The sequence below is a fragment of the Indicator indicator genome, chromosome 12 (genome assembly GCF_027791375.1).
Source record: "Indicator indicator isolate 239-I01 chromosome 12, UM_Iind_1.1, whole genome shotgun sequence".
In the NCBI taxonomy this organism is placed as follows: domain Eukaryota; kingdom Metazoa; phylum Chordata; class Aves; order Piciformes; family Indicatoridae; genus Indicator; species Indicator indicator.
In genome coordinates, this window is record NC_072021.1 from 6,389,919 (window position 1) to 6,407,810 (window position 17,892).

A 17,892-nucleotide genomic window follows, 5' to 3' on the forward strand; every position below is an offset into this window, starting at 1 on the left:
TTTACTTACTTATTTCAACAGAGAGAATTACCTGATTTTAATATTAGAATGGATTTTGGCTATTGGGTTCTGATCTAGTAGTCAGGAACTGAGTTATTTTTTGGCAGGGATGGGAAAGGACCTTGCTGATGCTTCTGTCTGGTTTTGCAATTGGCTTTGTAAGCTTTTGACCCCCTGAGGGGGACTTTCCTCGGAAAAGATCTACATATCAGAAGTAATTAAAGTTCAATAAACTGAAATTTAAATACAGAATGGATTTTGTGTGAGATGCATGTGTTTGGTAGGCTGACTAGGAGGCTATGGCATGTCTACTTCCGAGTTTCTGTTTCTAAACATACCCGTATGCACACGTGCATAAATTGATGGCGACTGGCAGAGGGATGATTATTTATACAGATTTTATCTGAAAGTCTGCACTCCTGAAACATAACAAAAAGCCTCCCTCCCCAGAAAATTGTTTACATTCTCTGACAGTCACTAGATTCAAATCTTCTAAACATGAAAGTTGTTTCCTTTCCTCAAAACCTTCTTTTCCCCAACAAAGCTAACCCTGTTAAACCTCACCTTCTGTGGGACGTATACATAGCTCTAGACATATGTAGGAGAAGTAAATATTACCAAACCCACGGCCGATGGGGGCAAAATGTCTGTAGCTTTTAAATAGCTTGTGAGAGCTGACAACAGCAGGAGCTGTGCTAGGGAGCCCTACCTCGTCTGACCCGGGGATGTGAGAGCCTTGAGGAGCCTCCTGTTAGTGCTTGATGCCTGCATGGAGCTTTCTGATCACAGATACTGCCAAGGAAATGCTCTGTTGCAGCATGTTAGTGGAAATACTGTGATGCTGTCTACCTGAAGAGATAAGCCAAGGGACTTTCTGATTTGGCCATGGGATTTTTTTTTTTTTTTTTGGAGAGGGGTCGGGGGGTGGGGGTGGGAAATGATATTTTGCTGTTCCTATTGAATAACTGCCATATTTAAAACTCCAGTGGCTGTGAATGGAAATGTGAATATGGAAGGAAATTTTTTCCTGTTCCCTCTCATTTTCTGTAACACATTTTGGGATGCCTGGAAAGGAAGAGCAACCAAGATATTAAAAATATTTCTGAATGCACATGGAGAGTTTAAAAGAAGCTCAGCAACTTGGTTTTGTTTACATGAGGTTTTGGGGCATGTACAATGTGGCAACTTACTTAAGAAATATCTCATTTTAGTCAGAGTAATTTATTGAAACTAGAGGCATTTATTGAAATTATAGCAAAAGCGCAGTCGATTTGTACAGCACTGTACAGCAACACTATTCCTGAATGATCCCATATTGCAACGTGCTGATACAGGATCTCCATGGAACAGTTCATGATCTTTTCCAGTCATTTCAAGAAGGTGTTTGGTTCATTGCAATTTCTCTGTCCATCAAGACAGGTAAAGGATAGTGCTTGTAATAAAGAAAATATCCAAAGTTCATGGAGGATAATAATGGATTGTTTGGGAAATTAGTTTGCAGTCTAGAAAGACAAAAGACTCCACCTAGTGGAGTGGAATTAATCTGCACAGAGTGGCAGATCATAGAATAGATATTATTTATGAAAAGCTGTGTTGGTGCAGTGGGTAAAACCCAGGAATTTTGATGAGCGTCTGGGGAAACAGTTGCATGACCATTACAAATTGTACAAGACCGTAGTTACTTTTGTAGCTCTGGGAGGCTTATGTGTGGCTGCCTTGTTGGATGTTAATGCACAGTTTGCATAAGTAGTAGTCATTATCAATAGCCATTTTCTGTTGTGGTTCCTTTTATTTGGAGACCTACTGGCTACATTTTTTATGACTGCTGATGACCACGCAGGTGCCCTTTTGGATTGTAGCTCAGGTATCGTTGTAAATAACTTGGGAGAAACCCCCCAACAATCCGATCCCCAGAACTTCTTCACCTTTTCCCATAATTATTAATTTTTCAGATTACATTCTCCATGTTTTGTTTCCTTCACTTCTGTAACAGCGGTATCAAGATACTGGTTCTTCATGCTGTCATGGCGTGTTGAGTGAATTTGTGTATGCCTTCTGGTAGTCCCAAGGTTTAACAATCATAGACTCATACAATCAGTCAGGGTTGGAAGGGACCACAAGGATCATCTAGTTCCAACCTCCCTTCCATGGGCAGGGACACCTCACACTAGATCAGGCTGGCTAGAGCCTGATGCTTCATAACAATCTCTGTTACGAAGCATCAGATTATGTAGGGTTTTGTACTTGTGCTTTGCTTTCCTATTGGTTTGGTCATGTGTTACTGGGATGTAATACAATGAATTTCAAAGCTGGGATGTGAATGAACACCCAGCTTGAGCAGAAAAGATACTGCCCTAAAATCCTCCTGGAAAATTCACCCCAACTTTGAATCACACGTGTTAGACAAACTCAGGAAGAGAGCTGCCCCAGACGGGCTCAGGCTTTGACAGAGAGGATGAGACTATTGCCAGAAAACAGGGTGATTAGGATGCAACAAAGGAGACAGAATGATGCTGCTGCAAAGGGTATTTGGGAAGAGTGCTCCAAAGGAGTGCTTTCAGTGGCATCCAGGTGGGGTTTGTTGCCAGAGCCATTACAGCATAGTGGTGCCAGAGAAGGCTGCCAAGAAATTTAGGGATAATGGCACCTGTGGGTGTGCTTTAAATGGATGGTAGTGCCAGGCTGATTTTTTTATTTTATTTTAATGGTGGCATTGCTGAAAGTATTTAAGGCTAGTATTATAGAAAGGGGTTTAGTGAGTGAAGTCACTGAGTTCTAGGAACCATTAAGCAAAAGCTGTTTCATGACTCTACTATTTATTATTTTTAAAGCTTGTTGGCAAACCACTTAATGCTGGAAAAGCATCCTGCAACCTGTATTCAGGCTGCTGCAGATGAGCAGGGAGACCGTGGTGCTGACCTGAGTAGCCTAGCTTAGTTTCTTAATGTTTCATGTGTTTTTTGTGCATTGTGATAAATTAATGTAACCGCCTGGGTCACCAGAGCTCATAAACACTGAATGAAAGTACTGCAGCTCAGATCTTCCATGGTATTCACATGCCCATTTCCTATTGACAATGGTATTTCTGTTGTCTAAACACCAGCGTGAGGACCTGGATCTTGAGGCTTTCTGTGCTCTTACCTCACTTCTGTGATCCTAGCAGTACTTTGTTGGATTGATTCTGAGGCTTGGATCCCCATACAGATCTAATGACATTACCTTGTGTAAGGTTAAGTGAGCTAGCTCAGGTCTGAACATGGAGTAAGTCATTCTCTTTTAGTTGTAAATGACAGACTTACCTGACAAGAATTCCATGTAAAGGAGAGATAAAGTATATTCCTTCTGTAACTGCACTCTCAGAGCTTTCTATTGAGTCCATGGGGCCAGGATTCTCCAACTTCTGTGTCCCAAGAGCTGTGTTAAACTTGTGTTTAAGCCAGCTACCAGCTCCAAAATTTTCCAGGGCAAGGTACAACTCTAGTAAATAACAGCTACCATAGTTTTAAAGAGTGAAGCAATATATAATTTCCCTTCCACATTTTGAGATTTGTTTGCCCCATCCACTTCACATGGGTAGATTTTGATGTTAACTAACTCTTTCTTTCTGTCTTTCCTTTCTGTCTTTCTGTCTCATTTTGAAGTTCAGGCCTAAATGTCACCCTCTCTTACAGAGCTATTATTGGTTGCTATTGTTTTGATTATCCCATAGCTTCTCTGGGAGGAGAAGGATGGGCAGGACCTCAGTGACACTGCCAAAGCAAGTCATCAGTGTCGGTGTCTGCTCCCCAGGAGGTCACAGGAAGCAGGTGGCTGTGTTAATTGTCCTCACTCCCAACTCTTGTCCTTCCTGAAGGCAATTTAGAAGTGGTCAGGAAGTGTCAGGCCTACTGTGTCCCCCCAGGTTCACTACTTCATGTGTTCATAATAATGTGAGGTATGTGCCAGGCAAGGGAAACTGCGTAGGAATTTTCCTGTGCTTCCCAGGCTCTGTGGCTACCTGGTTAGAAAGGCTCAGTGCCACTGCTGCAAAGTGTTTAGGATTGTATCTGGAATCCAGCATAATAACAAAAGAATTTTATGAAACAAACAAAACCAACCAACCAAAAACTAATGATATTTTCCTAACAGAGTGTCTCTTTCAAGATATTGCTAAAAGTCATAGGTGAGAAAAACCACAAAACCTGACAATGTCTATGAAATACTTCTGGAAATTATGATCCACTTTTAGCTGGTGAAAGGAGGATGGGGAATGTAAATGCGTTTTCTGTTTAGGCCAGTTGGGTTTTTATTGCCTTTGTTGCAACTGCACCACCCCTAGTCTTGGGACCCCTACATGGCACTGACTGCTGTGCTTTAGATGATCTGTTAGGGTCTTACTACTTCAGGTGAGCAGCTTCTTGGCTGACTGCTTGATTTTTTTAACAGAGAGGGCACACAGCATTACAGAATCACAGAATCAGCCAGGTTGGAAGAGACCTCCAAAATCATCAAGTCTAACTGATTACCCAACCCTCTCTAATCAACCAGACCATGGTACCAGGCTTTTCTTAAACACCTCCAGGAACGTCCACCCCACCACCTCCCTGGGCAGCCCATTCCAATGGGCAGTCTCTCTGTGAAGAACTTCTTTCTAAGATCAAGCCTAGACTTCCCCCTGCACAGCTTGAGACTGTGTCCTCTTGTTTTGTTGCTGGTTGCCTGGGAGAGGAGACCAATTCCCACCTGGCTATAACCTCCTTTCAGGCAGTTGTAGAGAGCAATAAGGTCTCCCCTGAGCCTCATCTTCTCCGGGCTAACCACCCCCAGCTCCCTCATTGCAGAGTTACCTCACTGCACGTGTCACAGCCAATGCTGTAAGCCAGATTTTGAACTACCATTGATAGTTCTTTAAGTGTCTTTTGGAATGTATCAGCTCATGTGAGGAAGAAGTTCTTCACCATGAGAGTGGTGAGAGCCTGGAATGGGCTGTCCAGGGAGGTGGTTGAGGCCCCTTCCCTGGAGGTGTTTAAGGCCAGGCTGGATGAGGCTCTGGACAGCCTCATCTAGTGTGGGATGTCCCTGCCCATGGCAGGGGGTTGGAACTGGATGATCCTTGTGGTCCCTTCCAACCCTGACTGATTCTATGATTCTGTGATTCTGTGATTCTATGCTGGATGTGGTGTGATTTAAGTAATATCATGCTAATTATTTGTCTGCCATATGCATTTTGGGCGAAAACACTGAACTGCTCAGGTATGTTCCTGGTTTTGCTGGGGCTACTTGCCTAAATAAGGTGGGCTGCAGGATTATATGGCCAGTGAGTCATGCTGCTTTCTGAATCACTCTTACAAAAATACTAGCCTGAAATGCTAAAAAATAATGAGTACCTTGTACTTGGGCTTGCATGTTATTTAAAGTATAACATTTTAAAGCAGCATATTTCCTAAAGTGTTTGCTTTAAAAGAAACACTTTGCAATTTCACTTCAGAATGGAAAAGGTGTCAGCATTGTGGAAGAATATCTTGATTTTTATCCAGCTATTTGATATTTAAGCTCTCCTCTTTTCAGTGCAAGGAGATCAGCTGACAACAGCAGCATCCAAATCATGTTTGCAGCTGGGCAATTACAGTAGACCCTAAGATCTGCGACTGTCAACCATAAACGCAGATGCCTTCAAAGTTGTGTTTTTCTTCCATGTGGAAGTCGTTGGCATGGAACAGATGCCTTCATTTTGGAGAAACCAACCTCTGTATATAATTGGTTCTCTCTTCTCTTGTCCTCTAGGGACAGACTCTCACAGATGAAATTAGATGAGAAGGGGAAAAAAGACAGAGGCACACACGCTTGCACATGACATGAAGCAGGAGTTTTCAGGATCCCTCTCTGTTTTGTCACATGGAACTGTTTTACAGCTGGAAGATTTCACTCCCATTTTTAGCACTCTACACACATGATGATGTTGCTATATGGAAAAAAAAATGCAAATTTCTATATCTGGCCAGAGTTTATTATTAATCTAGGCACGCTTGCTTAGAACTAAGACAAGCATATCCAGCCTGTTCTACTTTAGTGTTAAATGGTGACTTCTGCATTGCTGATGCTGCAGTCTCAGAAATGTAAAATTAAATGGCAGAAGAGACAAGATGGTTTAAAAAGCTTCTGTTGTAGTGGTGGAATCAAAGTATTTTCATCAAATAGTTTGCTAGTTGTTAACACAGGAAGGAAAAAGCAAGTAGTTGACTTCAAATTTCACCTAGCATTCACATAGGCATTCAATTAAGGAAGCACTTTTAGAGGAACTTCAGCAGAACGCATCTGATGAACACCTGTGCTGAGCTATTGCTGGAGTCTTTTGGTAGGGTACCCAAGAGACTGTCATCTTACTGCAGATACCTAAAATGGGATGATGGTAATGGGACATAAAGGCTCTAAGGGAGAGGGCAAATTACCCATCCTGTGCTCATCAAAGGCTTTGTCACCCTCTCTCCCCTCCAGTGTAACAGTTACCAAATCATTGTGCTTTATGCTAGTTAGTGCTTTCAAAATAAAAGAATACCTGCTTTGGGGTACCTTCACAAAGTCACTGTTGCAGGCAGTTCTGTGTAAAGAGCTGTGGTATTCTTGGGTACAGTGGGTGCTTCCAGGAGGAGGGTACAGGAGGGATCAGGAACTGCTAGGAGGCAAACTACCAGTGCTGGTAGCCAGGTGCCTGGAGGTCTGTCATCTCTGAATGCTTTAGCTTTCTGAAGTTTTATTTCCCAGCTCTTCCTTCCTTTTTCTTTCTTTTCTTTCTTTTTTCTTGCTTTCTTTCTTGCTTGCTTTCTGGCTTACTTTCTTGCTTCCTTGCTTTCTTGCTTTCTTGCTTTCACTTGCTTTCTTGCATTTTCTTTCTTTTTTTTTTTTTTAATATATATTGCAATTTAATGTAACAGTCCAGTTCAATCAGCAGGTATAAAATTTATCTAGGCAAATGTAAATCTTCCATGAATTGTCTGACAAGCTGTAAGAGTGTGGTTGCTTTGAAGATGCTTGTACCAGTGTAAGTAGGTTTTGTTGGCAGCACATTGATGACCTGCATTCTGAACTTGATTTTTGGATTTTAATGGCATTTTACATGAGGAGTTTGCTCCTGCTGAAGTATTTCTATCTTCTAAAAGTTGGGCAGAAGTGTCATCAGCCATGGTGACCTTGTTCTGGGTAGTTGGTAGAATGCCTTTTAGACCTTAATGTAACTGGATCACTGCAGTGGGATGGCCTCCTTTGTTTCCTGTGATACCCACAAGCTATGTGGGTAGAGGGCACTCACAGGGACTTCCAGCAGTTAGAAGGAAGCCTGAGGCAAACTTAGCTTTGAAATGATGACTTTTCAGCTTTTCTGAAGGAGTAAGGGGTATCCTTTGGTGTAGGATTCCAGTCTGATTTGCAGAATGTATCACAACATCATGCTGCATCTGTAAGGAAACATGTATTGAGGACAAAATTTAACTAGATAACTGCTTAGGTGATGAAGGGATTTCTGGCAGTAACTGGGAAGTGCAGTACTGGTTGATTTCTTTTGAGGCTGATCCTGATATTTGTAGTCTTTACATCCTATTAATTCCTTGAAAGATAAGCTGATACAAGAATTACTTGCCAGGGCCAATGGCTCTTCTGAAAATCTTGGCTCGGGTTATATCCCACTTCTCTCCACATATAAGATAAAAGCACTGTAAATATGAGGTTAACTGAATTCAAATAGAAGACTCTCTGGAGTTATTGCATTCCTTAGAAAATAAATACATTTCTCATATGGTTGAGATTGATCAAAAAAGTATTCTGTGTGCCAGTGATTACATTCCCATCTGTGATTAAGGTTTTCTGTCTGCATCTGGTTTTCACATTATATTTCTGTAACAAGAATCCTTTATATGGCAGAGTTCACTCTCTGTATTTTCTATTAGCTGCAGCTTGAACTACTGCACGGATCGCAGATTTACGCATGTGGTTTTCATTACTTCATACCATTGAGAAAAAGTAATATTTGTTTGGGAAAGTATGTTTTTCACAATTTCCATGGTAATACAACATGTTGATCCTTTTTTATAACACTCTTGTAAGGCTACAAATTGTTTGAGGCATTCTGCTTGCAGTGAAGTTCAGTTTTAGACAGCCCTGTGCATGCATTCGAACAACAGCAGCGGTTGACAATTCAGGAGGCAAAAATAAATTTAAGAAGAGATTAGCGTGGAATGGGTATAGCAGAATGCATCCATCACTTTGGAAAATGTGGCAGGTAGAGAAAATGAACGTGGGGCTGAAACAAAGGAAAGAGTAGTAAGTTAAAGTGATGTCTTCATTGTAGACGACAGATGGGTACTGGTTTTTTTTTCTGAGTTACAACATTTTTGTTTTCTTCTTCTTCTTTACAGTAAGAAGTTTAGAAATCTTTTACAAGCCATGAAAAAGGAGTGTGCTGTGAAACAGGCACAAATATTGGATCATTATGTTATATAGAACCATAGAATGGTTTGGGTTGGAAGTGACCTCCAAAGGTCATCTCTACATCATTTAACATATTTGATCATAATTATTTCTAGTGGTCAAATTAGTAAATGTTAGCGAAACATGAATGCATCTTTACAGATGGCTGCTGTGTGCAACTCTGAATCCAAAATATGATGTTCATTTAATGTTCCACTGTAAGTCTATATTTCAGCCAGATTGTCACTTGGTAGAAAACTTCATGCTCTCAGTGTAATTGATGGAGCCACTTGGTCAGCGAGGGGTTTTCAGCTTTGGTAGGGGCATGAGTTTATGGTCATAAAGATCAGATCAAAAAATACCAACAGTTTAGGGACTGTTGTATAAATTTATGGAAATGTGTTATGCAAAACATCTAGACAATGGGAAACCACATGATTCAGGAGAGGGCACAACTGAGAGGTCAAGGTGTTGCTTATATAAGAACATGGTGACAACTTGAGAATTTCATACAAAGTAAAAATCATGTTAGAAAAGTAGCATTACACCCAAGTTGGAGAGTCCCAACCACATTTTGGAGGTTATTTTACAAATGCCAAAGGTGGTTGTGTCATACTGAAAGCTTCACGGTTGGGTTGAGTCCTGCAGTCCCTCCATGCCTCTCGTTTTCACTGGAATCAACAGAATTTTGGCTTGTGTCAGGGCTGTGGGGTAACGTCCGACCACAAACAGGGGAAAGAACTTTGAGTGGTGAACTCCTTTGTTCTGTAATCTTCAACTTGGGAAGGTTTGTTTTGATTTGAGGAGGGTGCTTGTTAGTGGGAAAGATTGCATTTTCTATCACAAACACAAATACAATGTTTTGCAAATGCCCTCAGGCAATACATCTTTGCAGTAAGGTCTAGTCCAGGAGAGGGTTGGGGCTGAGTTTTCTCTTAGATGCATGCAGCTGTGACCAGATCCTTATGCATGCTTAACTTTATGTCCCCAAATACCTGAACAGTGGATTGAAGCATGTATGTAACTATGTGTGCCTGGCTCTGGAAATCCTTCTGCCTTGACATAATTGCAACCCCCTGGAAAGCATATTAATGTCTCGGAAAAACTGACAATGCTGTAATACAGACTGCTGCAAATGACAAAGGGTTTGTGTAACCCAAATAAACAGTTTTGGGAGGTGTTGGAGTGGGAGGGAAATTCCCTTTTCAGAAGTGGGAGAATGATTTGTAAATATATCAACAGCTTTTTGATCTCCCTTTGTTTAAATGTGTTCACTATTGTGACTTACCCAATCCAAATTAGCATAGTGATCTGTAATTGCAAGGTCTCTCTTTTCAGTACCCATGTTCATTTAATAAATAGTTCTCTAGAGCTTCCTTTGAACCAGGTAAAGTATGTAATATTTGATACTATATGAATGTATTTAATTCCAAGCATTTTAACAGAATTAGCTAATAGTGGTTTTCGTGGTAGAATACAGGCTGCCCTTACTTTGCTGCCCTTACTTTGCTGCCCTTTATATGTCGTGAACTGTTTTAAATGAGCAACTTCTGAAACAGCTTTTGTCAAAGAATTAATACAGTTTTAAAGTACTACTTTCTATTAACTAAGAAAATATGGGTAATTTATTCAAAATGATAGCATTTCTGTCTTACCTTTTTATTTAAGACTACTATTATCATGCAAATGAAGGGGTGTGGTGCTTCAAACTGCCTGTGATATGTGCTTCTTTTTTTTTCTTTTTTATTTTTTTCTCTTTTTTTTCCTTTTTTTTTCTCCTTTCTTTTCATTTTTTTTCCCCTTTCTTTTCTTTTTCATTTGTTGTTGTCAATAGAAAAGATTGATCTCTGGGCTGGTGAACATAATATCTGTCCCAGTCAGAAAAGGGAAGAGGAAATTAGCAGAGCGGTTGGTGGAGAATGATATCTGTCAAAAGAAACACTTGGAGAGCACTGAGTTTAGTGATAGGTGACTGCCGGAAAAAAGGGAACTTTGAAATTTGCCAAGGTAAGGAACAGAAAAATATTTGATTTTGCAATGTGCATACCTTTTAGAAGTTATTTTTAGCATCTGTACCTTGCCTTGTAAACTGTAATTAAAAAATAAGTCTGCCTAAATCAATGAAGGTGCTGTCTTCCATTCAGTATCACTGGAGTACAGCAATGCCAATAAAATCCCTCAGTGATGACTTTTCTAAACCTTCCTTAGCTTAAAAGTACATATATGTGAAATTTGTAACTGTGTTTTTTGTGGGTTTGGTGATATATGTGCTCTTTGTGTTGCATGTCAGTGTTACATGGCTGGGCTATGAATATAGTAAGAATGTTCAGTTTCCTGAGCTGTGAATTGGAACAATATTTGCAACTGGGATAAGGGAGAGTTATAATCACTTTGGCAAAATGGTTGTGTTTGTAATTTAGTGGAAGCCTCTGGTAAACTCATTGCATGGGGAATCTGTGAGAAATTTGACTGAGATGAGAATGGATATTTATGCTGTTATGTGCAAAGATTTTTTTCATGCTGGAAAATTCAATATGCTATGGCAGAACAAAATTTCTAGATAACCAACTATCATTCCAGTCTTTACTGTTGCTACCTTTCTTTTTCTCTCAAAATGGTTTCTCTAGATGGCAAGAAGCTACTGAACTGATTTGAAGTGCTTTCCACCACTTGGATACTGTCTTTCTCAGTGCTGGACCATTTTGCCTGTGACATAACTTTGATAGAGAATGGTATCAAAGTAAAAGGAAGAGTATCTAAGTAGTCTAGACTGTGCTCCGGTTAATTTTGCAAGCAACTATGCCTTGATTGTATCACTTGTCACCCAGCCCAAATTGCCAGAGCCCATGCTGCCCTGTTTGTGGGATGTGGAAAGGAGATGAAACCCAGCTGAGAGAGCAGCAGGAGGCTCTGCACATCATGTTGTGGCAAGGGGCTGGTGCTGAGGTTTTGTGCACCACTGTGAACGTGCTTTTTAAAAATTAAATCCTATTAAAAATGAATTTGCATTCTAATTCGACTTCCTAGCTCAGTTTTAAGGAAGTAAATGCTTCTCTGGGACCTTCCTGTACACAGGCAGCACTGGAAAAGAATGGATAATCTTGCAGGGCTGCTTCTTGCATTTTTGATTTACTAATGTAGCAGTGTATAGCTTCTGACTGAGTCTTTTTTTCTACCTACAGTCTGGTTTTTTTAAGTGCTTTTGTAGCTTGTACAGGTGGTTGTTGGTGGGTTTCTTTTGCCATATGGGTTGCCGTAAAGGATTTAGAAAATAAATAAATGTAAAACTAAAGATTTCATGCCTGAAGCACGCAGCGCTGGCATACTAATGGGAAGCTTATTGTGCTTTATTGCTGTCAGAGCACGTGCAAGATAATGGAAATTTCCTACAACTTAGGAGAAAGGCATGTTTCCTAATAGTATTCATTTTTATAGAAAGAGGGAATTAATATGACTGAAATTCAATTCATCTTTATGAAGTCCAAATGATCTAGTTGTACTACTGAAATATTCATAAATGGGAGGAAACAGCACATGAAGCACTGGGCAAGTCAGGCTGCCGGTATTACCTGGGTGCAGGGACGCCTCTACCATTGTGAAGTTGCTCTGTACCAAATGATTCTCTCACTGTAGCCTTAGACCAAAACACATCCCCAATTTACAGAGGTAATGCTGTTGTATAGTTTTCACCTCGATGATGAGGGTAATCCAAAATTGCTTTGTAGCTCTTTATAGGAGAAGAGTGATCAGTGGCAGCTAGCAATTGTTAGGTCTTTAGATTGGGCATTCTTTGATATTTACTTGAAATCAAGTGACTTGAAATGATGTACCTACATCTGGATGTATGTTTGTCACACATTCAAAAATTATAGTTACAAAGAATCACACAGAATCAGCCAGGCTGGAAGAGACCTCCAAGATTATCAAGTCCACCTGTATTAGTTTTGGGTTAAATTAACGAGGCGGGAATTATAAAATATAGTTATTTTTATTTTTCCCAAAGACCCACCCCAAAACTATGTACAAAACTGATATAATTATTTACAGGTTCTATTGGGTCGTGAATTCTTCCAGGATGCTTGTGGCAATTTTGACACAATTTAGAGAGTTCAGAGACTGGAAAAAGCTATGACACAAATAGCTTCACCCACTTATAAACCAAAGGCCAACCAATAACCCTTAGGAAAATATGATCAGGCCAGGGTTTACTCATGAGGATTAGAGTGGGAATTTGTCAGTTTATAATCCAGTTGGAGGCTCAGGCTTTATCCTAGGGCTCTGGACCAGGCACTCGGAGCAAGGCAGGACACTGGAGATGACAAGGCTTGAAATGAGGAAAGGCTTCAGCAGATGTGAGCAAGGCTTGAGCACAGCAGATTTGAGCAAGGTGGATCTGAGCAAGGGGGATCTGAGGAAGGTGGATCTGAGCAAAGGCGATCTGAGCAGAAGCCAATCTGAGCAAAAAGCCGATTTGAGCAGAAGCCCCTAGACTACCCAGCCACTTGCATATATACAAAATGCCAGAGGTCACCTGGTCCAATGGGGCACCAAAGCTAACATGCAGCCACCCAATGGAAAGTCTTCTGCCAGGATATGACCATAAAAGGCAGAGGCCAGGACCTCGTATCTGGGGCAGCTTTCGTGCTCTGACCCCAGCTGGCATCTTGTTTACCAGACAGGCAAGGGCCTGGCCCCTTTGTTCCTTTTCCCGCCTTGCCCTGTTGTTGTGGCAGGAAGGAGGAGAGAGAAAGGACCTGTCTAGACGTCTTGAGGCCTGTCTGGATTTGTACTGGGCCATGTGTCATGGCCTACCACCACACCACCTGATCACCCAACCCTAACTAATCAACCAGACCATGGCACTAAGTGCCTCATCCAGGTCTGTCTTAAACACCTCCAGGGACGTCGACCCCACCACCTCCCTGGGCAGCCCATTCCAATGGACAATCTATCTTTCTGTGAAGAACTTCTTTCTAAGACCAAGCCTAAACTTCCCCCTGCAAAGCTTGAGACTCTGTCTTCTTGTTCTGTTGCAAGTTGCTTGGGAGAAGAGACCAATCCCCACCTGGCTACAACCTCTTTTCAGGTGGTTGTAAGCAGCAATAAGGTTTTCCCTGAGCCTCATCTTCTCCAGGCTAAACAAGTCTTAAAAGGCCAAGAAATTAGCATTTCTCCACACTGAAACTGGGATGAGTGATTAGAGATGAGGCCAGCACCTCTAGAGCTTGCTGTAATATGGACTTTACTGTGCCCAAGAAGATTTGACTGACTATTTGAAACCAAAATTGAATAAAAAGCAAAATAAAAGAACTTTGAGTCTATCATCTCCTTGAAGCAGCGTCCTCTCGTAGCATTAAGCTACTTTCCTATGCTTATGCTTTTGAGATCTTTTTTTTTTTTCATCCACATCCATCTTTTGCTCTTGCAAACTCTTCCTGGTTTCCTTCTTTATCCTCAAAACAATTGTTTGCTTAGCTGTGTATCTTAAAGAGTACAAATTGAAAGAATAAGCCCCCTTCTAGCACAGCGCAGATGCAGAAGGGGACGAGTGTATTATAGACAGTGAATTGTCATTACACAGCTCACAATCAGATATTCATCTGCTCATGTGGTGCACACCTGTGGTTTGCTGGTGTTGCTCTTGATTGGAGTGCGAGAGAGTTTAATGAAAAACAAAGCCGGGCTGATAAGAAGAGACTCCAGGGCACACGTAGGTTACTTCACACATAGTAAGAAAGCGAAATCTGAAATACTCTGGTTTGGAGAGAATGCCTCCTGATGAGGGAGTGTGCTTGGGTGCAATGGAACCCTGGGATCTGCTCCTTGCTGCCTTGCAAATAAAGCATTTTTCTCTGTAGGTCAGGTTGACTTGGACCAGTTGAGAGCACTGGCTGATTTCTCTAGTTTACTTTCTGAGTAAGAGTATCCTGGGCAGGAATCCAGGTTTTGAAGTACAAAGAAAATAATCCATAATCTATATAAAATACTGGTGGATGGGGAAGAGAGGAAATTTGCAGGAGAATAACAGAGTTTGAGAACAATTGTGTTAAAAGTAGAATGTAAGGGGAGTGTGTGTGTGACATTAGTATTTATTTTAATTTGAAAATACAGTGTTTGAAACATTGGAGGTGAGCAGAGGACAAGCTCTCACAATATGATATATTTATTAGTAAACTGAAACCAAACACTCCAGCTAAAGCTGAAGTTCCTTTTTTCAAAGTGATTTGTTTTCTTTCTCCTCAGTTTGCAGAGTTTGGGTTCTTTCTCTCTTTTTCTTTTTTCCTTTTTTTCCCTTTTTTTCTTCTTTGCCCCCCCACTTTTGGTTATGTGCTGTGACTCTGATAACATTAATGGGCTTTGCCCCACATGGAGCAGCAAGTGTATTGTAGCAGTGCTCATTGATCCCAGGTCAGTGTGATGCGTGAAATCAATTTATTTGAATCTCTTTGCCTGTATAGGAATTTGGCAGCATGCCAGTTGTTTTCATTTAATGTTCTTTGTGTTGAACACAGGCAAGCAGGCATGCTTTTGTACTACTCTTTCTCCTGGGCTCTTCTCTTTTCAGCCAGTATTCTATTCTGTGGATTTTTTAGAAAGAAATAGGAATATGTTACCTTTTTCTTTAAAAAAAATTGTTTAAATAGCCTTTAAACAGCATAGAAAGTAGGTCTGTCATAGAGCAGCAGTCTGTGTAGGGTTTTCACTGTGTACAGGTGGTAACACCTTCCTTTTCTTGTTTCCTAAATTTGGGGGGAAAGAGAGAGAAAACACTGGTCTGTTTTTCTTAAGCTGGATCCTGTGATTTCTGCCCTCTTGGAAGACAAAATACTCCTCAATAACAATTAAATCAGGATAATTTTCTTTCTTAATAAATCTATGTCTGGTAGTTCGTTAGGTGAATAGGAAACTCTTTTCAAGATCTTTTTGATTCTGAGTGATGACCTTAGCCGAAGTATTCGTGTGGGAATTCCTTGCCTCATCTTTCTGTCTAATATTTTGGGTGTCTGGCTGAAGGATAGCTACCCCAAAATACTCATTTCTTGCCTTTCCCCCTTCTTTTTATGAGCAAGCAGCAAGGCGTGTGGAACAGAGCAAGTAATTTAGCCATTCTTAAATGGAAAAGAAAAAAAAAAACGAAAAAGAAAAAACCCCAGGGCTAGGCTGGAGTAGGTATTTCCAGGAGGCTTTGTTGCAGCGCTCGGTGTGGGCCCTCTCGGTGCTCGAGGCGGTTCGTGCGGAAGTCGATCAGCAGAGCCGCGGAGCCGCGGCGCAGGGGTCAAACTGGTACACATCAGCCCCGTTTCCTTGTTTAATTACCTGAAGAGCAAAACATGCAGGCTGGGAGTGTGTGAAAGCCCAGTATCTCGAGCAGCAGTTTGCTGCTCTGACATCCTGCAAGGCCAGCCCCGTCTGCCCGCACACGTCAGGGCCGGTTCCTGACAGCAGGCTATCTCTGCCGGGCCTGGGTTCCTTCCATTCAGGAGGCATTGTGTGGAACAGGGTTTGGTCAGGAATTTGAGGTTCCTGCCGGTTCTTCCAGCCCAGACAACCTTGTGACAGATAGGCCTGATTTTTTTTTTTTAATTTATTTTAAAGAATAATAATGAAACAAAAATTTGGCCCTTTTTAGTCTTTTGGCATTGGTATAACACTGACTGAAACAAAACAGGTTAACTCTTTTGCTTCTGAATTTGTGGCTTTCCCCTTTTGCTATATTCTTTCTCCCCTTGCTCAACCTCTTATTTTCAGAGGTAAAATCTTCTGAGAAGTTAAGCTCTTTCAGGTGGAGTTTGTGCTATGCAGCAAATAAACATTTGAAAATGTTGGTTATTTGTGTAATGATCATTAACATAATCATCATTCTTGGCATTTTAAGTTTTTAATTTTCAGCATGCTTGGCAAGGTTATTTATCCCATGGATTCAAAGCGAGCCAGTGTTTGTTCTGGCATGGCCAGTTAAACCAGTGGTGGCAGCTGTCAGTGCTTCCATTCACACTATCCATGTGATTTTTTTAGACGTTCAGTTTGGTGTTACAACTTAAAATGCTGGGACAGTGTCAGTTTGTGGTCCTTGCTTGTTGTAGATGCTGCTTATCAAGGTCATCCCACTGGCCACCGGCCACCGGCTGAGGGTGTGGGTGTATGAGGCAGGCTCAGGCTTGTAGATGGAAAGTGTTCATCAGCATGTGAAGCTCAGGCTTATACCTGAAAGATATTAATTTAGTTCATTTGGTTAAAAGTCTTGAATACTTCGGTTTTACTTGTGAGGACTTAAGTATGACTTCCTGTTTGAATGATAAATGAAGATTATGGCTCTTATTTAGATAATTTTGATACTTTATTTTAAAGCACAGCGCTGATCATAGTTGTAGTGGTAGAACTTAAGGTCACAAGGCACAAGTAGTTGAGGGAGGGAACATAACTAAATGGCTTTGCAGCAAAAATGAGTGTAGCATGTGACTGTTGCCTTTTATTGTGGTGGGCAGAAGTTGGTCCAAGAAAGATATTTGTGCAGAAGGAGAGCTGAAAGGTAATAAGATTTCATTTTCTTGTATGCTGAAGGTTTTCAGTCCGGTCTGTACAGTTGTACCTGCAGTCTTGGAGGACATTTTGGGTACTTGATGAGACTTTTGAGCAGTAACTTGTATTCTCCCTGCTTATACTGCATTAAGATTTTGTAATACAGATTTAAGGATGTACTTTTCTTCTTGTATGCAAACAGTACGAGGAAAAGGTTCTGGGGACCCTTCATTAATAGAGGATAGCCTTCAGTGGGCATATGCAGCTGGGAGTCAATGATAGTGCAGTGGGACCAGAAGAGTCATTATGATCTATTATGCCACTAATCCTCTAAGAAGGATTTGCAGGGGATGGTGCAACAAAAGAGCTGTTACAGTGTATCAGATCAATAATTGTGATCTAATAAACTCTTAAATATGTACATAATCCATCACCTTTAGAATCAGACCCCCTTCTTCATTATGAACTCTTTAGACTACTCTGGTGTAAAGGTACCTTGAAGTAAAAGTGAATTACTTAGGTAGGTTTAAATATCTTTTATCCCTTCATACTGTAAAGAAGCCATGGTTTAAATGAGCATTGCTTGTAACTATAGGATTCCAAAGGGACGGTTTATGCCCTGTGATCGGTGCCATGTTCCCATGTGATTTGTACACGTAAAGGAAATTTTGTATCTGTATAAAACTGCTGTTAGTTAAACATTTGCAAGTCCCTCCTTGCAGTGTTTGACATGCCCTTGTGATTTTGCAGAGTTTATAATCTAATGCACTGTCCATGACCTCTACCTAACCAGTGTCCACCTCAACCAGCAGCATAGTAAAAGGAAGTTCTCTGTGGACATGTGGTGACAATAATAACCACACTGTCTTTCCTTCTTCCCATCAAGCGTCTAGCGTGTCTCTGAAAATGGCAGGAAATTACGGCCTTTAATCT

General features: G+C 41.0%; 1 protein-coding gene across 1 annotated transcript in view; it reads left to right on the top strand.

The window, feature by feature from the left end:
* The first annotated feature begins 10,358 nt into the window (after nucleotides 1–10,358).
* Nucleotides 10,359–17,892, top strand: part of RUNX1T1 (RUNX1 partner transcriptional co-repressor 1) — a 92,947-nt gene continuing 85,413 nt past the window's right edge. The window contains exon 1 of the mRNA XM_054385510.1: nucleotides 10,359–10,446. Coding sequence (XP_054241485.1) covers nucleotides 10,359–10,446 — 88 coding nt within the window. The remainder of the gene's footprint in view (nucleotides 10,447–17,892) is intronic.